At 44.5% G+C, this 27,338-nt stretch overlaps 1 protein-coding gene across 6 annotated transcripts in view; it reads left to right on the top strand.

Moving 5' to 3' along the window:
• SH3PXD2A (SH3 and PX domains 2A) overlaps nt 1-27,338 on the top strand; it is a 232,090-nt gene that overhangs the window by 187,626 nt on the left and 17,126 nt on the right. For 5 of the 6 annotated variants that reach the window (XM_068688429.1, XM_068688432.1, XM_068688434.1 and 2 more), the window contains 4 exons: nt 5,138-5,251; nt 9,791-9,874; nt 21,077-21,194; nt 26,693-27,027. In XM_068688429.1, the coding sequence (XP_068544530.1) occupies nt 5,138-5,251; nt 9,791-9,874; nt 21,077-21,194; nt 26,693-27,027 (651 nt within the window). The remainder of the gene's footprint in view (nt 1-5,137; nt 5,252-9,790; nt 9,875-21,076; nt 21,195-26,692; nt 27,028-27,338) is intronic. The other variant, XM_068688430.1, reaches the window with a different exon arrangement.

The raw sequence follows: 27,338 nt of genomic DNA, 5'->3' as shown, positions 1-27,338 counted from the left end.
CTGCTTCCATCTTTAAAGCGAGACAAACATTGCTTCATGGCTGAGTGGTGGCTGCAGCACAGCCCACAGCACACGCAGGCTGGGAAATGTGTTTAAGGATAAAAGCTGCCTTTAATATTTCACCAACTTGAATAATTCATCCAGAGATGACGGCCCCAGTCTGCTGAGCATTGACTCATGCACAGACCTCTGTACCCCAAACTGCGGTCAGGTCCATGCTAGGAAGAGCTCTCACATCTTATCTCCATATTTAAGGCAAAGATGCCTTTTTATGTGAATTGTGAGGATGACATGCTCAGAAATCAGACATTGGCCTTCACACAAGCTCAACGCTATCAGTCCAGCACCTTTGCCAAGTACGAGGCTGAAGCAGCCTTGTACAGAGCAGAGCCAGCACGTACACTGGTAGTGTCTGACAGTATGGACACTGCCGTAAATTTTTAGGCAGTGGGTGTGAGAACATTCCTACTGCAGGAAATCTCTCACTATGTGCTGCTTCTGCTACCTTTGTCTTTCTGCTCCTGCATATTTGTTAGAGATCTGTCCAAGGCGATTATGACCGACTTCCCTGTGTGCATCAAATATACATGCACTGTGTGGGAAGTAAGAGCTCTGGAGGGGAGAAAAAAGTAAGTGCCTTCATCTGCACAGCAATGCTCTCACATTTGAGCTGTTCCTTAAAGAAGCAGATAGCATCTCTGAAAGAAAATGGTCAACTGTTGGCACAAAAATGTCTGTGGGCCATGTTTTGAAGAGAGCTGATAGCATCTAATACTCTTCTGCAGGACAACTCAAGTCGTAGGCACTATCTCTTGAAATTTCTTGATCGAAGTCAGAAGGACTTTAAAAGGGAGCAGCTCTCTGAAGTGCAAGGAGTACGCAGCAAATGTACCAGACTACTGCTTGAGTGGGGTTTTTCCAAGGCTCTTGAGAGGTGGAGTGTTGTTTAAGTATTTGTTTAGAAGAAAGTGTAGTCCACTCATGCAGGAGAGATTCCCATTCCCTTTTTACGGCGTTGCTGTCCTTGTTTACTTTGGTTAAGCTGAAAGTTGGCAATAAAAATCTACAGAGAACTTAATGGCTGAGGGGAGAGCTGGAGATCAATGCTCAGCATGTTTGTGCTGTTAACAACAAAAACAAGGGATTCGTAGCACCTTATATGCTACTTTTGTTCACGTTGCTAATTTTCCTGTCTGTGTGGAGATATTTAAGCTTCAATATTGCCATGAGTAAGGGTCAACACAAACCAAACTTGTACAAAACGCAGCCCTTTGATTGTTGTTTAGTGGTTTCCTATGGGGTGGGTTGGGGTCTTTTTAAAAACCTTTTGGAAGGAGGACTGGCAATACAATTAGATGCAGAAATATGATTTATAGAATCAATTTTTGGTCACTTATTTGTTCTCAGGCACGATCAGTCTGTTCCACAATCATCAGCTAACCATGAGTGTGCATTTGTGTGGCATGTGGAACCTTTCATCTCTCTCTAACCGGTGTAGGTCCATGCCAAAATCTCTCATTCTCAGAGACTAGATGGACCCTGTGAGCGTAGAAACATCTTGTCTGTTGAAGCTAAAGATGCTGACGTGCCAGCCAAAGAGTCAATGCATCTGGGGGGAGCGTTGCATGCCTACAAATTCATATTCCTGGGTTAGTATTAAGGCAGGATTTGGAGTAATGCAGCAAAGCTTGAGCTGAGCTTGGCCTGGGTGCAGCAGCCACAATTCCCCCTACGTCTTCTGAGACTGAAACTCCCTTTGAATCCTCCTCAGGGATGAGGGCTGGGTAATGCTCTCAGTCTAGACATCCGTGCCACATCAGCTTTAGAGTTGCATTTTGGTGTCTGAGAGCTAGGGGCATCCGTAAGGGTTAACTTGAGCTGCAAGTCAGTGCCTAATTTTTACAGATGGTGTGAGTGCAAGAGCGAACCTCAGCCTGGCTTGGCAGTGCACAGAGATAACTTTACATAATTCCATGCAGATGTTGCTGCAGAATGGTTTTAATAAGGAATTGTGAAGTCAAGCTAAAATCCAGCATAGAGGGAGAACTCAAAATAAATGTGATGTTTTGTTCTGTTTCAAAAGCGAGTTTTCTAACAATGTTCCTGTGAGGCTGCGACGGTTTGGGAGAGATGGCAGGGGAGGGACACACAGGAGTTTGCTCCATTATAGCCCTGGCTTTCTGCAAACAGGCTGATCTGGCTACTTCATCTGCATGAGCTCGCTAAATGAATAAATAAAAAGGTGCTATCGGTGGGGCCAAGTGACAGCTGCCTTAATATTTCCCCCCAGGTGGTAATCCAGAGCAAATACTTCGTTATCAGCTGCCAGACAGTGACTTTCTGCAGTTTGATGCTGTCATGCACGACCTGCCTTGTGGCACTTATTTTCACGTCAGCCTCTTTCTGCTAGGAGTCTTGGTTCTTGTGCTATGCTGTAATTTCCTTTCTGCAGGGTTATTGGTTAGATGTGCCATCATAATTTGGATTTTATGCCTCATAAGGAGAAAGTTTTCTCTGCATTGCTTGCTTGGCCGCTCCAAGACCTTGTGTGCCTTGCTTGCGAGCATCCATTTGGACTTCCCACTGTTGGGAGTGCTGCTGGAAGTTTCTCACTCTTCTCAATTGTTCAGGCTATTTAGGTAAAATGTTGGCTTTGTTTTGCTTTTGTTCTGTTTTTCCTATGAATGGGAGTTTGTATTCCTGCGTTAAAGCTTTTCTCCCATTTCAAGCTTCTTGGTGGGATTTCACCATGGAGCTTCTCTCTGAACCTGGGTGCACGCTGCTGATTTCTCATTAGCTGCATGGGCTTCTGGTCTGTGCTTTACCCTTGCACATTGTATATAAAGGAAATATTTAGAAAGAAATAACTTTCACGATTTCAGTGGCAAACAGCTTTCCCCTCAGAGACGCCTTGAAGAATCAAAGCTGCTTAAGACCTTGCTGCGTGCTCGCTCTGCACCCTGCAAAGGACTTGGGAGTGATGGGGACGCAGGCGTATGCATGCCCAGGTTTGGGGGCAAACATTGGTTTTTTAACAGGGAGCCCTGTTTGGATGGATGAGGGCCCAAACGCAGGGCCTTCAGCTCAGCTCTGAGGCAACAGAGCATCTCCGTCAGCCCAGCCAGAGGAGCTGTATTGCGAAACGGTCTAGCACTGGGCTGGCGTCAAGGCTGTGAGCTCCAGCCTTCCAACAACTGTTTTACCATGGTTTGAGTTTGGCCCAAGCGCACATTTTAAGTGTAGGCAAGACCTTTTGTGCAATTGTATTTAATTTCTTTCTGAGGAAGAGTTTACATAAACAATTCCAGCCTAATTGGTATCAGCTGAAAGCCAGCTTCTGACATTTTGTGCTTAATTATAAGTGTACGTTGAGCTGTGTTTGCTACCCATGTTGATATGTTACTGGTAAAACGAGGAACGACCGTGAAGATGCATTTTTGAGTTGCTCTGGCAGATTCCAGTGCTCGCTGCTGTGGGCTTCGTGGCAGGAGAATCCACCTCCTGCTGGGGAGGAATAACTAAATTTAAACTTTCCAACCATGAGCCTTGTGAAGCAAAGTTTCCAACCCTCTGCTGGGCCAGAAAATGGAAAGCCATGTCTGAGCTTGGAGAGTAAATAAATAGAGCTACCTAGCAGCTGTGCTGAGAAGCGAGGGGGTTTGTTCCTTGGGGCACGTTGTCTCCCTGCTGCAGGCTCCTGCAAGGAAAATGAGGGTTTATAACTCCTGTCCTCTGGTAGAATCTTTCGTGACAAGTTTTGGAACAAACATGGGTGATTTTTAACATGAGAACTTAGGCATTATTTCAGAAGGTTCCTTTTTTTTCCCCTTTAAAGCTGCACATTGTGTGGCCATGGAGCCCAGCGGAGTCTCCCATCCTCTTACTGGACCCAGGGCTTCAGCCCCTCACTGCAGGAGGGCTGCGTGGCCATCACACGAGCCTGTGCTTTGTCACAAAAGAAATCAGTCTTTGTGCCCCCATCTATTTGCAAACCAAGCTGGCTTGTCTCTGCCTTAGCTCATCGCAGGCAGGTTCAGGTTCCTGTGAAATTTCTTGGTTTTATGATAGCCATTAAAGTCTGTAAACCGCTCTGAAGCGCTTGTACAGAAATAACTTTCCTCAACTCCCTTTGGGCAGGCTCTAAAACGAGCGTTGAACAATAGCTCGCGCTCTCCTGACGAATCAACTTGCATTTTGGGGGGAGAGACTGGGAGATGATATAAAACAATGGGAATGTTTTAACTGCTTCGCTTTTTATGGTCCTGTATCTTAACCCTGACCTTACCTGACTGCAGCAGAATCTAGATGTGCTCCAAACCTAGAGCTGCAGGCTCATGGGTGAGCGGCTCCATCAAACTCAGGGGAAGGTTCAATAAATCAATGAGGCCAAGCAAGAAAAGGGGTGTGAGAATAGTTGTGACTGGGATGCGTTTAACTGAAAGCTGTTTCACCTAAAATTTTATTCATCCATCCATAGATACAACCTAAAGGTTGTCTCAATAGAGTTGGTGATCACTTTGGTTTTTTTAGACGATAATAGAAACACGGAGGTTCAGGTGGGAAGGTAAATAAACTGGTCCTTATGGCCTGAAGTCACATTTTGGTTGCCTTTTTCTCTTATTTCTGTGGTGTGCAATAATTTCTAGGTCACTGAATACTGGTTGCAATTGTTGAACGCTGGCAATGGTGATGATAAGTGTGCTAGCAGTGTTTATTTTGTGTCCTATTCTGAAATTTGTGCTCTTCTACTGAAGTCTTTCCTGCTTCCGTTGTTTGACTTCTGAGACCTCAAACATGGATTTGTGCTAACAAAGCATTTCAGTTTTGTAGATGTACATGCTGCAAGACAGGCTTTCAGAAACTCAGTTGGAGAACTCAAGTCAGAGTTGTTATGGATAGATTTCAGATTTAAAAATAAACTGTTTGTTCTTTTACAATATTTTTTTACGTGTGGTCTGCCTGTGTACTCATCAGGCACTGTGAGAATATCTGACAGAAATGGCCTCTTTTTAGGAGGCTGCGGAGTAACTCAAACCTGCACCAAAGCTTCTGACTCTGTGCTTGCTTCTCAGTAGCATCCCACTATCCTTGTTCCTCTTACTGTTGACTGAGCAACTTCTCTTGCTTCTTTTTGTAGGCTGGTGGTTTGTGAGTACTGCAGAGGAGCAGGGCTGGGTCCCTGCTACGTACCTGGAATCCCAAAATGGAACCAGAGATGACTCTGACATCAACACATCCAAAACTGGGGAAGGTATGGAAAGCTTTTTGTTGTCAAAGGCAAACCAATATTCACTTGCTGTATACTTTTCCACCAGTAGGAAAAGATCAACTTTGAAAATTTACTACCACTCATGGCTGCTAATCCACTGCGTTAATCTCTTCTGCTTTTTTGAATCAGTAAATAAATTTAAATTGTTGAAGAAATTAGGATGAAGTACCATGCCTGTAATTCTTTTGTGACTGTCTTGGACTGTCATTGTGTTTAAAAAAACAAAACAAAAAAACACTGAAATGATACCCATCTTAATACCCTTAAACTATAAAAACAAGAAAAAAAAACTCCGGTGCAAGTCCAAGCAGCATGTTCTGACAGGTCTTGGACTATGATGTCTGTCAAAGGAAAGAACTTGCATGGCTTGTCTGCAGAAATTATATAAGTGAGAGCTTTTATTTGGAAGAATATGCTTTTTGGAGCCACGGGTAATTAAAAGGAGTGAGATTTAACTTCAGTGGTGGCTTCTCAGTACATTTTTGTTAAATTAATCCTTAAAACTAGTTTAAGTGCTGGTTGCTGTGGTCTGTGATTGTGTGGAAAGGTAACTTTATTTGGTGTGGTCTTACTCTGTTACAACTGAAGTGCCATTTGTCATGTATATGTATCCAGCTGTGCTGTTTTTTGGCTAAAGATGCTTAATTTGGGTTCCAGAAATGGAATAGTGCAGCCTCACATGTTCCCCTGTTCCATTATGAAAGACTAACCACATCTTAATGGACTTCTCATGTAGCAACTGTGTACAAAGGACACTTTTATTATCATTTGCTTCATTCTAATGAATCTCTAGCTAAATTTGTAGGTGCTTTTGACATGACACTTACGTAAAACGTATGTGGAAACTCAGCTGACCTTTCCTTAGCATAGAGGAAGGAGGTTTAGAGATGTGTCAGGGTGACAGTCTGCCCATTAAGATAGCAAACCAGCAAAACGTTACTTTGCTGGGCCTCAAGGGTGACATCTGTGGCTTTATTGAAATCTTTGGCTCTAACTCATTTTTCTCTGCTCAAAGCTACGCATATCCTGGTTCACTTAGGGTTTAGAGGCTGACTGTAGCCTGGTAGGCAGGGAACCAGTCTGGTATGATGCAACATCCTAGCAGATGCAGTAAAGTTTCCCTGTTAGTATAGACCAAAAAACTTGCTGTTTTCTGAAAGAGCAGAAGAATGCTTTGTCTGTTGATCTGTAGCTGCCTCCCTTTTCCTGACTCTTAAATATGAAGCATGCTTGACAGCCTTATTGCTTAAACTGCTTTCATTTCAAGCTCTCCTCCTCCTTTCATGTTGCCCTCTGGAGTGTACTCTGCTGAGGATTGTTGCTCCGTGGCAATCTGTCCTGGGTAATGGAAAATCCATCAAATGCTCCTTATCTTCTTCCTCTCGGTCCTCTTTAATCCACTACATTGCTCTCCTCAGCTATGGTCAGCAGTCACATTCCCTGCCTTACTGCAAATCCAGATACACTGAAACCTGACACTGTTCTTCCCTTCTTGTTCAGATCCATCCCAGTGACAAATCTAATTGCATTACCTCTGCAGCTGCTTTGATGTGCCCCAGCTTTCCCTTGCTTTTCAGTAACTTTGTTCTATGTTATTAACCACATAAGCTGAGGCTCCTTTTGTTCTTTGTTTTTTCAAGTAAAAGATGTTTTACTTGAGCTATTCTCCTCTCCATATAGTGGAATGGCCTCCCAATAGCTATAAGTAGGAAAGAAAGGCTTCCATAAGAGAGGAAGGAAAAACTCAGTTCACTCTCTTAATTAAGAGATGTAAAACCAAATGTTTACACAGATGATTTGCCCACTTTCTCTCAGTAGGCAGAAGGAGACTCCAATGTAACTGAGGAAGACGGCACTTTGGTTTAAGTGCCCTAGACCCTGCATGTAGAGTACATAAAATTTTCAAAATTAATTCTGTAGATGTAGACTTCCTGCATCTATGCCATCTGTACTGTCTGCTTTGAAGGGCAGAAACAGTACTATAGGGAACTTTCTTTTTCAGCCTCTTAGCCCTCTGCATTTTCAGAGGGCCCAGAACAAGTCCACAAGCCAGGTAGACTCAGAGGTCCTCTCTATGGTGGCAGACCCTTGTAGAGATAAGGAGGTGCTGGGTGCAAGGTATTAATAATACTACCCCTACATACATGTATTACTAATAATTCTGTGTATCTCTAGTTACTTCACTGAGAGACAAACGTGTTTCCTCCCTGTGTTTGAGCCTGCACAACATCTTTGGTCAGCATGAGGGTAGACAGTCAGCTGCTACCTGGGCCTGTGTTTGGAGTTAACACCCTCTTACAGAGCTTGGAAAACATTCAGAAAGCAATCTAGAGAAACTTGTGTAGCCACAGGAGCTGTTAAAGTAAACATCTTAAAATGATCCCTTAAAAGGTTTAGACACTTCTTGATAAATAACCTTTCTGGTGACTAACTAAGGGATGGCCACCGAAGTCCAAGTCCGGGATCGCATGGCAAGATTCAGTATTGCTGAAGATGAAAAACTGACTCACAAAAATGTGGCTGAAGTATAAAAGCCTTATTACTAGGGACAGCCTTACAACTGTTGTATAAAGGAGAACACGGTGGATCTGTGTGACCCTTTGTGGGAGACCAGGAGATCCCAGATAGCTGAATCCTCCACTCAGCTCTGCTCTGAGCAAGGAGCTGTGGGTGGCTGACCTCTGACATGAATTTCTCCCCCTTCCACAAACCTATTAGGTCAATGTCCTTAATCTCCTCGCTTCTTGGACAGAAACCTCCTAACACAGTCACGATCTGTGTCAGCGTTACTGTGAATTCATCTGTAGCTCCTCTCTCTGCTATAATCTGTATGTCTCCTAAAATGTCTTGTGTTGTCTCTCATGTAGTGTGTGTGTAACTGGCAGTCTAACATCATGTGGATTTGGAGAAAGCTACCAGGTTAAGCCAATGTGAAAGAAAAACACCACCAGGAAGGACTGAAGACAGCTACTCATTTGTGCCACTGTGGGCTTCCAAGAGGATTACTAAGTCCCTTTAGCCAAAACCACAGTGATCTATGTAGTTAAAATCCAGCTCCCCAGAAAATTCATGGTTCTTCTCTGCTTTGATCCACGTGGGATCAAAGGAGAAGTACAGAATACCACTAGCTAGACACTGTGCCTAGACACCACACCTCTACTTAGGGTGGCTAGGGAAGGTTTAGGCCTTACAGCAAAGGAGAAATTTGAGGTGGGTGAGCTGGGTGCAGGAATTTGCACCAAGCCTCAGTAGCTGTGAAGGGGAAGAAGGCGTCAGCTGCTTTTTTGGGGAAGTTATTAACACTTGTTCAACCAATCCTTCCCCTGATCAAAACATTTTGCTGTTCCTAGTTGTCTGTAAAGCATAGTGTTAGAAGACTGCGAGTATGAGGGCATATTCCCCAAATGACTGCAGAGTCAAGCGATTATTAATGAGATAATGAGCTGATGAACAGCTTTCTCAGCATCACTAGGAGAACAGTTGTGGTCGTGCCCTAGAGATAGCTGAAGTGTAATATTTTGCATTACTCTTGTCAGCACCAAGCATACTTTCGGTAGTTGCCAAACTAGAGTGGAAGCCCTTACATGGGAAGAGGAAAGTGTTCGTCTGTGTTTGTGCCAGTCCAGTGGTTCCTGTGTTGTTCACATCTCCACAACCAGAAGAAGGAACTGAAGTATGGTTCCAAGTATGCAATCTGGAAAACAAGTGGTGTCCTCTGTGCACAGCTGTTCTCACAACGCCATTTCCATAAGTGTTTTGTTTTTGTTTATATTTTGTTTATATTTTAAGCATAAATTATTGTTTGAATGTGGGACTAATTCTCAGTTCTGCCATGTTAGCTTCTTGAGCCTGCTCAATAACAGGAAGGTTAGTTTGTTCATTATTTTCTCTTAATCATGATCTAGACATCAACTACTAACATAATGAGTATTATCAGCGGTAGTGCTTGAGTTGCATGTTGCAAGCAAGGAGACAGCAGACACTTTCCAGCTGGGTGCAGTTCCTGAGTGCTGTTACAAGTGAACTCACTTATCAGAAACTACCGTTTTTTTTTTCCCTGATTTTTTTTTTTTAGTGATGTGGTAATTTATTTAGAGAGCGTTAGAGCCCTGTTGGGTTTGATTACTGCATGCAATGGAGTGAATTCTCCAGAGACCCTGTAGCCTAACAAGGAGATCCAACTGCAGTGATGTTGATCTGTCCTGACCCTGCAGCCACCTTGGACACGTTTTCCTTTGTTGTGCAGCTTGCTTTGTGTCTATGTCTGTGTTTTCTATTTTTTTTAAAGAAAATTAATATCAAGGGTGGCAATTTGTGACAGTTGTAGCTGGTTTCTGTTACTCAGGCTCAAGAAGCTAACTTGTTTCACTGTACTATATAAACTAAACCAAAGTTTCTGCATCCCATCTAACCTGTTCTGCTAACAAGACCAGTGCTTGTAAATGCCATGTTTTGTTTTTATTCCTCACCCTCCCATCATTTTTTTTTTCCTTTTATGTTTCCATCCACGTTCCAAACTAGTTTCTAAGCGACGCAAGGCTCACCTGAGGCGCCTGGACCGGCGATGGACGCTGGGCGGGATAGTCAACAGGCAGCAGAGTCGAGGTGAATGAATAGCTTCCTATGGCACTGGCCTCTAAGGGTGCACCAAAAATATACTACTGTGCACTGGGGTGGTGCGGCTGGTGTCCTTGGTCTGCGTCTGGTACTCTGCTAGAGATGTGGATTTCGTATGTGATGGCTTGAGGGTGTCTTGGATCCATGGTTGGGCACCCCAAGAGCTGGAGGCTAATAACCAAGTGTAATTCTGCAGTCGGGTTGCTTGTGCAGCTTGGGGAAGCTCACATCTGTTGTGTTTTAACTTGGGGCACATCTGTACTCGTACTTACTGAGGTAGGAAAGACTAAGTGATACTTTCAGGGCTATTAAAATGAGAAGAATGCCAAAGAGTCACGGTCAGAGATGTGCGTACTGGAAAAGTGCTTGGTGTGGAAAGATGAGAATCATTCCACTTGGTCTCCTTTCTTCCCTGCAATAAGTGCCTGGTACTAAAGGCAGACTTCTTGAGAAGTTTTGGGAGATTTTGATCTCAGTCCTAGTTGTTGAAAATATCACCACTAGCAGCATCTTTTTAGCTTTGCTGGCCTGGCAGGGAACATAGGAGGGGAAAAAACAACCCCACCACCTTATGTTTTGAAGTGGCCTTTGGGTAAAGTCTGAGTAACCTTCCAAACAAAACGTTTCTCTAGTGCATGCAACGCATCTTTCCCAGAGTAAAAGTACCTTTTTGTTCTCTTCCCCCTTCCTTGCAGGACCATCCAGGTGTGGTATTCATTGTACTTTATAAACGGGAAAAAATCACTTGTACCTTTTGTGTAAGCTTTATGTAATCTTACTGAGGGGTGTGGATCCAGATACAAGTGAAAGAGAAACTTAACAGTTGAGGGAAAAGGTTCCCTGTCCTAGTATGGAGAGAATGTATTTTTAAGGTTTCAAATTTATCTTCTCCTGGGTTTGGTGTGTGTGCAGACCCATGCAGGTGTCAAGCAAAGTATGAATTCGGTGACACTTTACCTGTACTTCAAAGTATCACTGAGGGATTCGAAGCAACAAGAGTGGTGTAGCTATTGTAGCTTCACCCTGCAGCAGCCAATACTATCCTCAGAAGACATGGTCTTGCTTCTTAGTCACCAAATATACCCTGAAGGCACCAAAAACAAACAAACAAAAAAATGTAAGCACAGGAAAACAACTTATGCTTATTGCTGTTCCTAAAGAAGTCGGGAGCTACTTATTTTTGCATGTCAAAATCTGGCAGATACTCCCTGACAATTTAACTGGGAAAAATTGGGGCAAACAGTTTCCTAAACATTTTGTTTACCAGTTTAAATAAATACATTTTTCCTATTCATACCATATTACATTAAAAAAAAAATCCATAAAATACCAAGGCTGCAGGGTCAGTCCTATAGCATAGTGGATTGGTATAACTCAAGGATCGAAGTTCCAGTCCCAACTTTTCCCTCTTATGCCCATCATCTGCATGTGTGTCTTCTCCAGACCTGCCCTCTGGCTGGTGTCACAGTGTCTTCCCTGGCAGCCTTCCACACCACAGGCTCACACAGTCTCTTCTACCCCTGCCTTTGTCTTGCCTGGTAAAAGTTTCTTTCCTTTTAGGTCAAGCAGTGCTGGGTTTCTGAGTTTGGGAGTGTGTGCTTTATCTCCAACTAGATCTTGGCACAACCTGCAGCATCTCAAGGGTTGGGGCTCATCCTCCAAGGAGGAGCTGCTGCTATGAGCTCTTTCCAAGGCATTTCAGCCCCAGCTAGCCAGGTTAGCAAGAACCAAGGTATTCAACATCATCTGAAATAGTAGGCTAGGAGCTCTTACAGGAGCAGGTTAGGAAGTAAAAGTGATTTGAGCTTGAGGGCGGGTTGGAGGCAGTATGCATCTGGCATAGCTGCAGCCTGTACAGACATTACTGCTTCCAAACTGCTATTGTAGAAAGTATGAGTCTCTTTGGGTGTTCAGCCCGCTGCTCTCTAACAGATCACAGTTTATGTGAGGTCAGGAGAGACTCGTTTTCCCTTCTTTCCCTCCCATCCCAGCCCAAAAGGCATAAAACAAGGCCAAATTTGGGTGGGTTTGTGCAGAAATGACCGAATGCCTGAACTGTACGCACGCTGCTGCCAGCCTGCAGGCTCTTGCTCCAGAGCACAGAAGAACTAGTGCTGCTCAGACATGAGGCTGCCAAAACTGTTTAACGGAGGGTAAACAGCTTCCCCTCCCCCACTTGACCTCTTTCTTGGAAATAAATCCAATTAAACATTTTGGCTGAAACTCATCCCACCCAGTGATATTCTGCTTGTGATAGTCCCAGCTTTTGGAAGGGTTAGCTCCAAAAGTTCACTGCAGTTTAAAAGCAACCTGCAAAGGATGCTTCCTTTTACATTTATGCTTGGGTACCATTGATAAGCATTTTTATCTGCCAGGTTTGTGGTCAAACTACTTAAAATCCAAAATTAAGGATGGGTTTGAAGGGTAGGATTTTCCAAGTGACTTGAGTGTTTCAAGTCCCATGTACCAACCTGGGAATGCTCCCAGCGCTTTGCAAAAGCAGGCACTTGCTTCTCGTCTTCTAAAAAGCAGGATCTTAGTGGTCTAGCATGTCATCTGCAGTCAGCCTGGATGTGCCCCTGGTTATGTGCTGGGAGCATACCCTCTCTAGCTGAAAAGGCCAGTCCTGTGCCAGTCAGGACAACTCAGAAGTATCTACTGCCCTGAGACTGCAGGGATTAGTGCAGAAGAGAGGGCTGTTTGCCTCCCTGGGAAAGACTACTTAATAGGGGGAGATGTATCAAGGGTAATGTATGGCTTATTTATTTCCACCATTTTCAAGGCCATTCAAAGAAGCTAAGCAACCCCGAAATTTAGATATTTGGGAGCAACGTTACTGGGTCTGCAAATAAGAAAGATGAAAGACAAATTATTGAATATCGTGGTAGTGCTCCTTTATTAAAGCTGGAAAAAAATCTGCAAAGAGAACAGCTGTAGCCTGTTTTTACAAAGAGAAACAGATGACATTTGTTGCTGAAGTTTTCTCTTTAAAATGTCTGTGGTGTGCCCAGATCTAAGAGATTACATTGGTTTATGTTTCTTGTATAGTTGCAGAGCTTGTTGTTTTTTTTTTTAAATGTTAAGTGTTTTTAAATGTGGGAAGTTTTCTAAACTTTTGTCTATACATAACGAAATTCAACTAGTACAAATACCAGTTGTGAGGAGAAACCTGAACATTTGTAGTTTGCTTCAATGCTGACCCTTGTTGGACCTGCAAGCTACGGCGTTGGTGCTCGCTTGCACCAGGTGAAACGCTGTTTCTACAAACGCATTTACTTGGAACTTCCCCTAGGAGAGGGCTTAGGATTGTTTACAGACTGACTTCATGAGAAGTCAGTTGTGTTGTTAGCGTTTGGTCGGGAAAAACTGGGGGGTTGCATGCTGTTTTATATACCAGATATTTGACATAAGTTATGGCTTTCCTGGTTTTGTGCCCAGCACTCAATTGGAGCTGGTACGATGCGGGAATAGCTTTATTCATACCAACAGTGCGGTGACATATGGGCTGAGTTCCTGCCAAATGAGCCTATTACTTAAGAGTAGCTGCTAGCACGAGAAGCAAGCTATTCACTGAAAGAGTTAAAGCTACGATTTGGAAACTGGAGGTCTTCCGACTGCTTGCCTAACTTACGGGGAGGGGGGAGAGGGGGCAGAGGGAGGGAAGGCAGCTGTGTAACCACTGGATCGCTCTTGATGCTCGAACCCCATCTCCCTGCCCAGGCAGGTCGTTCTGCAGCCAACTTTCCAGCTGTGCAAAGAGACCTTGTTCAATAGCAGCAACCCAGCCTGGCTGCTGCGCTCGTGTGCTCTGACCCTTTCCTGCGTCTTACTGGATCCGCTCTGCCTGCTTCGGCAGCCCCTGCATCGCTCAGCCCGCGGGACTTCTCCCTTTCTTTTCACTCCTTCCCTGCTTGTCCTTCATCCACTGACACCATTCGTCACTGGTGGCTTTGCAGCCCTAAAGCAGACGGGCACAGCAGCACGTTTGGGTTGTTCTTTCTCCATCCCCCCGTACCATGCTCCAAGGAAAGTAGTAAATGTTTATTACCCCTCACTGGTTGAAGAAAGAGCATGTGCAATGCAAAAACTGTTTAGAAGAAACGTCGTTTATGTTCTTCTTTGTGTTGGCATCATCCTTTCTGGTATTTAAAAAAAAAAAAAAGGGGGGGGGGGGACAAGAAGGGGAGAGACAAAAGCTGAAGAGCTCCTGTCTGCAGATGAACGCAGTTGATAACTGTGGATAGCTATTCTCTCTGCTGAATATTTAGACAAGTAAAACCAAGTCGGTGCTGAATTACTGCCCGGCTTTCTGGAACGGGGAGGCTTTTTCCAGAAGCAGGTCTGACAAAGGGGGGGGTGGAGCGGAGGGGTGGGGGAGGGCGAGTGCAGACTGCTGACTGAGGGGAAAGTATTTTGTAAGAAAATTCTTCTTGCGGTTTGGAAAACGTAGGGTTGGGGCTGTTGCGTTTTGCTGAGAAATCGTTAATTGGCTAATTTCTAGCCCGACTCCCCTCTTTCCCCCACCCCCAGCATTTCAAACAAGGCCGGGGTCATGGAAAGTTGGGGGCACGTACAAAAATACCAGCTGGGCAAAGGAAATTGCTCCTGTGCTTGGTCGGCTCCCAAAGTGCCGCCCATAACTCGTCTGCTTATTTGTGGAGACCGAAAAGAGCAAACTTCTAAAATATAGGTGAAGGAGGGGTACCCGAAGCGGGGCCTTCGGATCTTGGAGGCAGAAGCATCTGAGCGCTGGCCATTTGCCTGGGAGAGATGAGGCTGATTGTGCAGGGCTGGAAACGTGCACGGTATTTTAGCTGCTTAAACGCAAGGTTCCTGTCCCAAATACTTCACAGCCTAAACAAAGAGAAAGAAAGCTCGTGCATCAAAGGAGCTCGGGCAAGTGGCAATTTGGCACACATCTTATTGCAACCAAAAGGTTTTTCACAGTGGAAAGTGATACTTGTTTGGTATTTTTAAAAGCTTTTAGAGAAGGGCTAAAGCAAAACTTGTTTGGCAAGGCAGGAAGCTGGGGTAGGTAAAGCTTATTTTAGGAAGGATTTGAGAGTTTGGGGTTATTTGATATGACGGAGGAGGGAGCCTGCTCAGGTTGAGCAGGAAAAGCATCATAGGAAAAGCACGGAGCTGAGTGGGAAAAGATGAAAGGATGTGGAGGAGTGGGAAACGCAAAGGGAGCAGACCACTTGAACGTGTAGTAGGATGTTAAAGCAAAGTGGTAGCACTAAGGCTTGGAAATTCAAGCTGGGACCACTTAATTTGGTGTAACACGTGATAAGTAATCTGGTTGAAGAACCAGAGTGAAGAACCAGAGTGATGGTGGTCAAGAACAGCTTGCTGAAAGGCTGGGAGGGGAGCAAAAGAGAGGATGTGGCTGTGCAAAAGAGATCGAAAGGCCAGATCAGAGCTCTAGCAGAGAGGAGCAGCAGTGATAGAAGATTTTGAAGATGTTGGGGAAAGGAACTGTTACCTTGGTGATAGACTAGGAGGAATCTGAAATAACCAGTGCCAAAGGAATTGGGAAGATTGAATAAGGAAGATTTGGAAAGCACTACTGAAGTTCTACGTTACAACTCCAGCAGTAAAACTGCAGGTCTGCTTTCCTTGACCTGACAGTAAGTATAAATCCAGACGGCCAGAGGAGGGACCAAGTTGTTTCTCAAGACACCTCGTAATTTTAATGGTGTGTGTGTGAGCACACGTGTAAAATCTGAAGCCCTGGTTTGACAGATGGGATTGGAAGGAACTTCATGGGCTGTTAAGTTTGGTGTCTTGCTCTGTCAGACCATTAAGTACGGCTTCTTCAGGAACTGATGGAGCTTCATCTTAGCTGTTTCAAGGTTTTAATTGAGGAATAGGGCTTTTTCCTTTGTCTTAGTGGGTCACCTGATACAGAAGGCACCGTGTCCAATGCCTAAAAATTCTTTGAGATTCCATTTTTACCAGTAGACAAAAATACAGCAGACGAAACAAAACCCATTTAGGTATACACTGACTAAAGGGATGGTGATGGAATGGACACGCCTGCTGACCCTTTAACTACATGCTCTAATCCTACACACAAAAAGAAGCATGAAGCATGGATATTAAGTCTTCCTAAATTATAATAAGTTAAATGTTAATATCACTACCTTTTCTGCAGCCAGTATGTTTTATCAGAGCCAAGGAACAGGCTGGGTAAGACAGAAGTATTTCAGTTCCTGCTGCACCATGGCTGCAAAAATGTCCTTTTGCTGCTTGATGAGTATTGCCAAGGTGCCTGTAGGTCATCTTGCTCTGCTGTAAATCGTGTGATGATATAAAAGCAGCTTTATAAATACTATTTATGTAGAAAGTTGTGCTTTATTAATATATTTTTTAACCTAAAAATAGATGGGAGAAGACATGTAGGCACTCCTGAATTGTCCTAGCATGGGTTTGGATTGCTTGGTGAGAGTTGCTTTCACACTGCTTCCAACAGCCTTAGAAACAATCTCTGTTCTCAAAACCAAGAGAAGCTGCACTGAAACCTGCCTGGCTTAATACAGAGAAAGGAGTTTTACACAGGGTTTGTGGTGCCAACACTTCAACATTTTTTTTCCCTTCTTTCTTTCCACGAGCCGTTGAGGAACATTGTACATCTTTGGCTTATGAAGGAATGACCCACAACACTCATACCACTGGTTTCCTTGTACCAGGTCTGCTGAAAATAGCATGGCTGCATACGTCTGGGACCATGCTGTGCAAACCACACACTATACATAGCAGTAATGCAGGGCAATGTACAGCTTAAATGCTTTGTACTGTGTATGGGCACATGTCCTAGCTGGGCTTCAGCAGCCTGTGTTACACTTGCTGGTGGGAAGTCTCGGTTGCTAGACAAAGCCTTTCTCTAGTTTCGTGGTTTGTCATATGGCTGCTACAACTGTCTTTTACTATCCACACAATTTTCCCAGTGATCCACCAGGATTTGCATCTCAGTTTTGGCCCCAAGCCTCTGCTGTCTTTCTTGAGGAGCTTTTAGGCAAAACCAGAGTAAAATAGAAGCTTACCTTTCTTTGGGGAGGAAAAAAGGAAGGAGGAATGTTGATAGGGAAGTGGGGTTCTGCAGTAACTAGTGGATTCAGCGCTGGGCTGCCAGCCTGCCTGGGAAGGCTGGGCTAAACACTTCTACAAGGGGGTGGCGTGGGTCTGGTAGTCCAAACAGCACAGAAATCCTTGTGGTGTGTGTTTTAAGTAGTCCGTGTCTGGGGGGGAAGGATGACACACTAACTCCTTCCTTCCAAGCAAAGTGGGTTGCAGTTGGATAATGCATGATGTGACAGACGTCGTAGCTCTTTGCCAAGCAGGCTTTGCTTCTTCATGCTTGCCTTTTTCGGGCTTACTGTGATGGCTGAATCTCCAATGGAGCTATCTCCTTTAGTTCAGCCGGGGAAGATATCTTTGACCTGCGAATTAGAGGTAAGGAAATACAAGTTAAGTTGGCTGATTGAGTTATTAACACATCTCTGGGTGTCACAAGCTAAAAACAGAGGTATCGTTGTGCCATTTCCAGCTGATCCTGAAGGGGAGTAGGACTCTCATCCCATTATTTCCAAAGTGCAGCCTTTTAGCTGGTGTATGTGTTTCGTAGCACATACTAAAGTTTATTCTGCCCACTTGACCTCAACGGTGAAGTTGATGTAATGGAAGCTGCAGCTGGGGAATACAAGTTATACTCGTGTTTGCATTTTCTTCTGCTAATTGTTAAGTCAAAACTTGATGAATCAGAATTAAACACTTGTGAGTTCTTTGCAGATCTGGGCATACAGCTTTGTTGGTAGGCCTGGGACGGTTCACTGACGTGTGTTTTGTAACATCGCCTGTCACAGTATCTGAACAAAACCAGCATATTTCAGAGGTGTCTGTGTAACTCCGTGCAGTGTCTTTTCCCTGGCTGCTGCTCTGCTGATTCTCTCCTGAAGCCATTTGTCTGCGTGAAGTCTTTCCAGTAACTTCATGTATCTATCATGAAGTGTCAAATAGCTTCTCTTAACGACTTGTGAGTAGCTGTAATCTGATCTGTCGAACCCTACATCAATCCTCTGAAGCGACACATCCATTGAAAACTCCTCAGCTCCCTCCAGCAAGCGGTGGTTTAGGCGTAACGTCCTCTGGCTAGAGGATGTCTTTGAGAAGCAAACCAGAATTACACTTGGGTTGCGAGGGGGCCCCTATCTTCAGAATACGGTTTAAGTTACAAACCTCATGTGTGTTTGTGGTATCCCCTGCACCACTGAAAGAAACCAACCGTGTGTAATCTTGGAAATGACCATAATTTTTGCTGTGAAAGCACTTTGCAAGGGGAAATTTTAATGGTGCCTTCCTGTTTTTGATCTGGGGGCTTAAAATAGAACTGCTAGGCACAAACATCGTAGGGACCCTCTTCTCTGAGTGGATTTTTAACCCAGTTTTGATTTGTCTTGCTTCGTGGGAGAACTTTGGAAAGCTGCAGCTCAGAAAGGCCCACCAGTCCCTCCTGTGCATCCCAGTGTCATGATATGTGGATGGGGCTGTGTTTTCCTTAGCAATTTGGTGTGTGTTTGAAGAGGTGGCCTCTGTCTCTGGTTGCTCAGTACCACTGACAAGCAGTGTTGTGTGGTGTATGCAAGGCAGCAAGGTGAGAGCAATAGGCCAGGCAGTATTGTCATATATCTGTTATCCTTCTCCCTGGTAGCATCTCACCTAAATGCGTAATGGAGGGAGTGATTTGTGTAGAGAAGGAAGGGATTTAATGTTCAGAAGGTGATTGCATCCTAGTTTGCAGAGGACCCTTGCCCCAAACTGTCAATTCCCCTCAATCATCAGACCCAGAAATGTTGTGAGGTTGATGGGTGATCACTGTGCCCATTTCTCAGCTACAAGAAGTTGTGCTGGAGCAGGTGTTTGGAAAGCTGTGGTGCAAATCCAGGCGTGAATGCTGAAGTTGTGACCTCCCCTGCCCTCTGCAGCAGTAAGGAGGTCACATCCCTGGAGAGAGAGTGGGACAGCGAGAGGAGCTGGAGCTAGCTGAAAAGCTGGCTTTAGCTGCAGCAGGGCCTGCTGTTTATGTGAAAGAGAAATAAGATAAACAGAGAAACTTCTGCTGTAGCTGTAGTGGCAAGGGTGAACTCTGATAGAGCAGCTCTGGTATGGGGGAGAGACAAAGCAGAGCCTTCTTCCAACACTAAACAAACGCGTGGCTTAGCTCTGCATTGCTGGCCTAGAAATGGAAGTGTCTGAAGCAATGCATAGCTGGGAGCTGCTGCAGCTCTGCGCACCCAAACTTCTCATCCCTTTCCTCTTGGGGACAAACTCTGGGTGCCCAGGGACCTTCCACAGTTCAGTTCAGTGCTTGGGTTTTGCAGGTGGTAGAAACCGGACTCTCAGCTCCTTTTAGCAGAAGTCACTTTAAAAAAGAGGAAAAATAAGCCTGCCTCTACCATGCAAAGCAGAAACCCAGCACGGAGAACTGTCCTGTGACTTTGAAGTTGGGTTTCGTGTCTGTGGGGAAGGTGTGGTATCTTGATGGCGCTAATTACAAACTAGCTGAAATTCCTTAGCAGTAATAAAGTGGCTGCATTAACAGGGAGCATGAGAGAATATTTTCCACTTGGGGACAAAGATTTTGATGGATTTTATTCCATCGGAGTTAGAAAGCTCTACTGTGACCCGTCAAAGGAAGTTGGCTTATGAGATGCAGTTTTGCTGAATTTTCTGCCACCAGATGCTCTGCCAATGTTTTTTTCCCCCCATTTCAGAGGTATTATTTCTTACTCTGTCTCAGTAACGCTTTTTTAAGTTTCCATGTTTCTCCCAGCAACAAAATGCATTTGAGCCACAAGACCAAACAGATGGCTGGGTCTGCTTCGCTCTTTCCAAACGAGCGCTTGCCTCAAGCTGCTGCAACCTTTTCATAGCTCCTTTGTTCTGCAGCGATCAGGAACTCTGCATTCGCTTAATTTCCTGCCAGTTCCTGTGCACTGACAGCCCCCTGTTTGTTCCTGGCCGTGCCTTGTTGTGACTGCCAGCAGAAAGGGCTAGGAAGGCCGGTTGGGGTGTGCTTTATTGCTTGCCTTCCCTGCCTTTGATCTAGCCACAGAAACTCATGCTGTTACATGCACTGCAGCCTGGGTTCAGGAGAGGGGTTTGGTAACTTTTTCCACGTCTGTTGCTGCAAAGCGAGGCTGGCACTTCATGTTTTCAATGCCAGTTGTAATTTTTCAAGCTAACGGAGGGAAAGGTTGACCCCGAGCGTGATGGAGGTGTTGCAGTAAGTGACTCCTGGTGGGCAGAGGAAGATGCTGAGAAAGTGTTTGCTCTGCTCATTGGCTTGCACTCAGCAAGTCGGCTCACCTCTGCCCAGCCTGGAAAGGAGATAGCATCCCCATCCACCTCCAGCAGCTAAGTTTTTGGCTTAACCCCCCTGCTTGAAATCCAGCCTGTGCTTTTGAAGTACGTGTCTCGGTTCTGGCCCTCCTTTCCCACTGCCACCTGCGTACTTCTCTGGAGTGAGGTCTTGCAGAAGCGTGTTTGCAAACACTTCACAACCCATGAATGCAAGATGATGTATGGTCTCCTGTTAAATGCACACCCCTTTTGTTCACATGTCACTTCTTTTAATGGTGTTTCAAGCTCGTTCCTGTAGCCCCACGCTGCTCTGGAGCTGCGGGGAGAGCAGCGAGCGTGCTGGGCCAGCCCCTTGGAGCTGGGGAGCATCGGTCCCTCTCAGGATCCAGGGCTCGGGTTTCAGTAACACAATGCTTCGTGCAACCATGTGCGTGTTCAAAAGAGCCAACTGGCTGGAGCTCCCGCGGTGACGCTCGGCTGATTTGGCAGCCGGGCTGATTCTGTCAAGTTACAGTATGGGAGTTAAGTCCAGCTTCAAATCCTCTTTCTTACCCGCTCGAGGAACTTGGGGAGGGGGGGAAACTCTCAGGGGACTTTGTGTCATTATTGGCATGGAAATGCTCGGTGATTATCAGCAGCAGGGCAGTGGCAAGGGGCTGATTATCTATCATGTCGTCAGCATAAATAATCAGTGGGCCCCTGAGCTGGGCTCCGCCTTTTGTAATGGCTCCACGTAATCGCTGCACAACAGTTTAAAAGCAAGCAGAACAGAAAAACAGCTGGACTAATCCTGACCCTAACTGATGTTGCCTTTTCTCCCTTCACTAGAAGAGAAATATGTCACCATCCAGCCGTACGCCAGCCAGGGGAAGGATGAGATTGGGTTCGAAAAAGGGGTCACCGTGGAGGTCATCCAAAAGAACCTGGAAGGATGGTGGTACATCAGGTAAAGCAGCTGCACGGCCACATTGCTGCAGAACCTGTGGCAATGAGCTTTTCTGATCGTTTGCTTAATGTTAGTACGTAAGTAATTCTTGTTGGGTGAGGACGCCCCTCTTGCATCTTGAAGGAACGTAAAGAAAAGGCTAAGGCCATGCTGATTAAAGAAATAGCACAGTGTATGCAAAAGCTGTAGACTTCCAGTGGGGGAAATTCCTTAACTTCTCAATGTTTTCTTCTTCCTTCAAGTTAAAAGCCCATCTCTGAGTTGATACGAGAGCCCTAACAGTGATTTCTGTTGTGTGTGATTTTAATGTGCTTCTGGTATGGGAGGTTTTCTGCAGCCCATTTAAATCTATTTATAGTAACTGTGAAAGGCTGACTGTGGTCTGTTGAGCTATTTGGGCAGGTGGTGTTATTCCCTGGGACAGAAAAGATAACTTTGGCTGTGGCCCTTTTCCAAACTTACTAGTTGATAAGTCGAATCCATCAATTTGCCTGACTTCTGCCTATCCAGATCAGGTATTCAGGCAAGCAGAGGGGCTGTGGTTGAAGGGCAGGCGAAGTTGTCATTGTGTATCTACCTTTGTTATGTATTTGAAATAGCAGTCATAGAGGAGAGACTTGTGACTTAAAGGGATTTTTATGGGAAAATGTAGGTTAGGTGTGTCTAAGACAGTGGTATAAGGTGTAAGGAGAAGTACTTAATGAGATCTTTCTCCATTTGGGTCCATGCAGCACTTGGGTTTTAGTGCTCTGTTGTGATTCTGCCCCTTTGTAATATAGACATTGCTTAGATGTGTGGACCTGGCCATACTGACACCCCATGCCTTAAAAAGGCACCACAGGTGGCTTAAAAATGCAGGTTTATCTCAGGCTGTGCAAGACATCCCAGCTAGTCATATTTCTAGTCAGCATGTAATCACGATTTTTCTCCTTTCCCTTCCCCAGGCTGTAACTTGCTTTTGTTTAAATTCTGCTTGATTCATCAGCTATGAATGAGGGCTATGAAAGTGCTGACTGCAGCAATGTTTTTGTTTTTCTTGATGTCCTGTACTCAGAAAAGGGATTTTTTTTTTTTCTTCCATCTAATGCTCCCATAGAGGGAAGAGGCTAATAAAGATAGCAGTGGAGTCAGGAAGGCACTCCAGATAGCAGGAACACAAGATGCCTGGGTTTGGTCAGGTCACATTTTTTTCTCCTTTAATCATTCACAGAAGTGGAATCCAAAGTTGCAGATAAAGGAATCAACAGCACATAGGTTTTCTGGGGGGAGGAGCGTTGTAAGACATCTTCAGTTTATTCTGGTTATTTTTCTGAAGCGCAGCTGCATTACTACTGTAGGTTCCCCTTTGCCATACCAACAGCTGTACAGTAAGAAGTCCTTTTTTTCCCCTTTGCCTTGAACTCTGCTTTGGACCAACCATGTTTTTCTAGAAACAAAGGTATGTTTGTGCTTGTCAGGCTTCCTAGCAGAAGTGCGTGTAAGTGGTTCCTTCACGCTGATCCACGTGAAGGGCAGGGGATGCCCCAGCCTCCTCACGGCAGTCAGGGAACACAACGTGCCCTTGGCTTTTTTTAAAGAGAGATTTTGAGTTGAGCAGCCCATTTTTGCTGAGAAGTGTTAGCTCACCCTATGAGTGTGATGACCACGTTGGGTGTCAATTGTCATCCTCTCTGCCACTCCAGGCACTGCTCTGCTGTCTGGCTGGAGAATAAGCAGCTCTTAGAAACGTTCCATTTTTTTTGCCCCTTCAGCAACACTTTGGGAAATGTTGATGCAGCGATCTGTCCCTGACAAGCTGGTCCTTTGCAGCCCAAGTAGCTATCTCAAACTTATTGTGCTGTTTATTAGGTTTAAGCCCCAATGCATACTTTTCCATAGTGTTCAGAAAAAGATTCCCCTTCCTCAGGAATGCCATTTTCCAAGTACTGAGTGCCTTAAAAATAGCAGCTCTTTTCTCCTGTAGTGAACGTGAGGGGAGGCAGGAAGATACCTCAGCTGAATCCTGCTGCCTTGTCTGCAGAGCTGGATAACAGAGGCTGGACACACAAATCAGTGCTGAGAAATAAAAACAAAACCCAGCAGCTTGCAAATGGAATCCACCTTAAAGACATTAGCTTGTTCCACCTTAAATATGTAATTTCCCCAAATTCCTTGCCATGTGCTGATCCTCATTTCCTGTTCTTCTTTTTCTTTTTTTTTTTTTTCTTTTTTTCTTTCTATTTTTTTTCTCCCCCAGTTTGCTTCCCTCTGGAGTAATTCCAGTGCTCTGGAGCTGGAAAGCAGATGTGACTCTCAGACTCACAGAGGCACTTCTGACTTTTTTTTTTTAACATTCCTATGGTTTGAATCCATTTTTTCCTTCATGTAATATAAACAGGGAGGGTTTTGGAATCACTGTGGAACCAAATCACTGCACCTAATTCTGTAGCCTTCCCATTTCGTTGCTGTAGAAGCTAGAGGCAAGATTGGGGTCTTCCTTTATTTTGCCCCTTGTGCATTATGACTTTTTTTTTTAATGACTTGAAATATGGATAAATGAAAGCTCTGGCCTGGTACCCTTCTTATTCTTCCACTGGGCTCAATGGATCTGTGCACTTTTTGTTATGACGAGAGGTGACATTAACACCCCTTATTTAAATCTTGATTTCTAGCCCTACCCTCACCTGGAGGCAATCTTCTCGCAGGCCACAAAAGTAGCAATATGCTACGTAAATCTTTTGTTATTTGCCTGCTTCTTCAGCCTTGTTGGTTGTTCTGAGACCGATGAACAAGGTGCAGTCGGGGTGAAAGTAACTGCACTAGAGTTGAGAGCAATCTAGGATGGGGTTTGAAATGTCTCCAGTAGGCTGTGATTACAAACCGAGGAAGGATATTTGTGATCCAACTCCTGGATGTGAAAGGAAGGTTGTTACGAGTTCAAGGCTTCTCCAAAGCTGGTCAGCCTTCACCTTAGCTCTTGATCTCCCCAGTTTCATAGGTGAAAGTAGCTTTATAAGGTGATGTTTGCAAAGAGCTTTGCAATTGCCGAGTTCAAGGACTAAGGTGAAAAAACATAAGCCAATTTGACTTCCATAAGAATCTTTTATTTGTGGAGTAACACAAATGAGCTGGCAGTTGCTGGCAGCTACTGCTCAGCATTAACTTCAAGTTGAATTTACTAACTCAGAGGAAGAAATAACTCGCAACAGCCTCTCTACTGAGGGTATGTTGCCCAGAGTTATTAACTGCCCAGCTATTGCTGCTACTATTCATTGGGAGAAACTGTGTGAGATCAGAGGTGTGTGAAGCAGCGGGGTTATATGGGCTGATCCAAACACATACAGTTGGCAGGAGAACTAACGAGCCAGTACAGAACCTGCCTGTTGCAGCTTTTCTGATCTTAAACATGTTAAGTCTCCCACAAACTGAGATGGATGTAAAATGTTTTTTTTTCTTGCTGATTCTGCACAATCAGGCTCTGTTGAAAGTAACCTTTGGAATTGGAGCGCTCAGTGCATTGGCCAATGTGGCTTTCTCACAGACTGAAATCTTAATATCTCCAGATCATGTAAAGCTATAAAGTCCTTCAGGGGAAAAAAAAAAAAAAAAACAACTTCCCTGATGCACATGCAGCAGAAAGCTCTGGGCAGTAGCTGTGCAAAAGGACCATCTACTGCAAAACCAGGTGGGGTGAACAGTCTTCAGGACTTGAAAACAGTACTGAGAGATGCCTCTCCTCAAGAGAGGATATGGCATGAATGGGAGTCTCTGTTTTGAGACTTGATTTGAGGTTTATCCAAAAATCCTCAAAGGGGACAGGATTGCGTAGACCCAAATTGCATCCTGATACAGTATCAGTGCCTAGATGCTGTGTTTCTGTTGGAAGCCACATCAAGTCATTACCACTTCATTATTTTTTGTTAGTCTCGCTGCTGCAAACAAAGCTCAGAGCTATTGAGTTGTATTTTTTTTTTTAACACCAGAATCCTTGGAAAACCTTATTACTAAACTCTCTGAACAGAGGAAATTCCGTATCTTTGCCTTCACGTGTTAGAGGGAAGCTGCTTTAGGGAACAGCAGCATTTATGTGTGGTGTCCTTGTTGATCTAGATGTGAGAGAAGGAAAAGGCAAGCTTTCAAACACACAGACCCTTGTGCTCCTTGCTGCAACTACAGCAATTGTACTTGCTTTTGTACAGCAAGATGTTAATGAAAAAAGTCTAAGGAAGCAAACATACACTATGTCTTACTGTACCCTCCATAAAGTCCCAGTGCCATTCATGAGTGTCTGGATGTGGAAAATGAGCCCAGGGTATGCCTTGGTGCAGAAATAGCACAGTGAATCCCAGAATCCATGCTTTGCACGACAAATATACATCCGATAGAGAATGATTTGCTGATATTTTTTCCCCTTCTCCAGCTCCTTCTTCCTCTGCTGTCTGATTTTCCATTTTCACTGAAGAGCCGTAGAGTCCTACTGTTTTAACCTTTGTGTTTCCTGCAGATTTCCTGAGCACCAGGAATTTAATGGTGCCTGCTTTCCTACTTACAGTTCAAGCACCTGCCTTGGGTATCTTGAGAGATTAAAGGGAGAGGGGTTTCAGTGACTCGCTCTGTAGCAAGTTATGGTTTCATTAGGGAAAGCAGAGTTCATCCACGTGGTCCTCCCTGGAGTCTGATTGTAATCTGAAATCCCTGCTGAGGTGTTAGGAATGGCAGGAGTTAGAAAAACCATCTTCCCAAAAGCCCAGTTGTGGAAGAATGACTTCAGTTTGAAGTGTAGCATAAGCAGTTCACCCTGGTGCTCTGGGAGCACGTGCTGGATTCAGGTGCCTGTTCAGATTTCCCAGTTTATTTCTTCAAATAGCCCCTAGCTTGTTCAGGGAAATGAGTCTTCAACAAAGCTGTTTTTTCTAGTCAAATTGTTTCTTGACCTTGCAGTGATAGAGGAAGTACAGTGGTTTAAGAATCCCATTTTCTCCATAAAAGCTGATCAGACTGGACTGGGAGTTATGGGAGGAGGGGAAGTGTTCATTATTATAATTATAAGGAGATAGGATTTCACAAGGGCCTTTTATAGAGCAGATGTAGGGTCTCTGTACTGGGATGAATTTTACTCTTATTTTTAGCCCTCTTTCATTTTGAGTTGCCACTTGGAAGGATTAAAATATTTTTCTCACTGGCTTACATTTTTGCTGTGTGGAAGAATACCGAGTTTATCCAGTAGTGTCTAGATGTGGCATAAAACAAAATGGTGATGCCCTTAATCTTGTGAGTAACTGTGTGCCTTGCCCAGGGACTCCTTCCTTTATGATAAATGACTTAACAGCAGTCTGCAGCTCACTACCAACTGAGCTGACTCTAAGATGTCAATAGATAATACATGAATCCAGACTGCAGAAGCTAGTCTGAGTTACTGCAAGTTCAGTTTTGGATGTTACCATCCATCCTTTTGCCTTTGTTGTTGCACCTGAAATGCTTGAGAAGGCTGTGTTTGATATTTCCTTTTGCATCTTCAGGTATCTCGGCAAAGAGGGCTGGGCCCCGGCTTCCTATCTGAAGAAGGCTAAAGATGATCTTCCGTCTAGGAAAAAGAACTTAACCGGGCCAGTGGAAATCATAGGAAACATCATGGAGATCAGTAACCTGCTGAACAAGAAGTCATCCACTGACAAAGAAACTCAAGCAGAAAATGAGACCTCAGAATCACATATCACCAAGAAAGAAATCAGTTTGCCCATTCTCTGCAATGACTCTAATGGCAATGCCATGATGACCCCAGACAAGCAGGCTTCCAAACTGGCACAAGGATCCCCAGCTGTCGCAAGGATAGCACCACAAAGAGCTCAAATAAGTAAGGCAGTAAAGTAGTTTGGATTACCACTGGCTTGCAATGAATTCTTGTTTTCTGTCTTTCAGGGCTGGCATTGCTTAAGGTCAGCTGAGGTCCTGTGTGTCCTGGCCTTACAGCTGTGGCTGCCTGAGCAAATCTTTGCACTTGTCTGTAGATCTGCAGGGACACCAAGATATGGTCGTTTGTTAACAGTGATAAAATTTGACTGCACTTTTTACAAGGGCTAGCTTATGCTTGTTTATCTTAGCCCATATGCAGTCACTTAACAACTTTTTCTGAAACAATATGCTGCTTTTTTCTCCCATTTTGAA

The sequence above is a fragment of the Anas acuta genome, chromosome 7, assembly GCF_963932015.1.
Source record: "Anas acuta chromosome 7, bAnaAcu1.1, whole genome shotgun sequence".
Classification (NCBI taxonomy): Eukaryota; Metazoa; Chordata; class Aves; order Anseriformes; family Anatidae; genus Anas; species Anas acuta.
The sequence above is the reverse complement of the archived record's forward strand: the minus strand, read 5'-3'. Positions and strand labels throughout refer to the sequence as shown.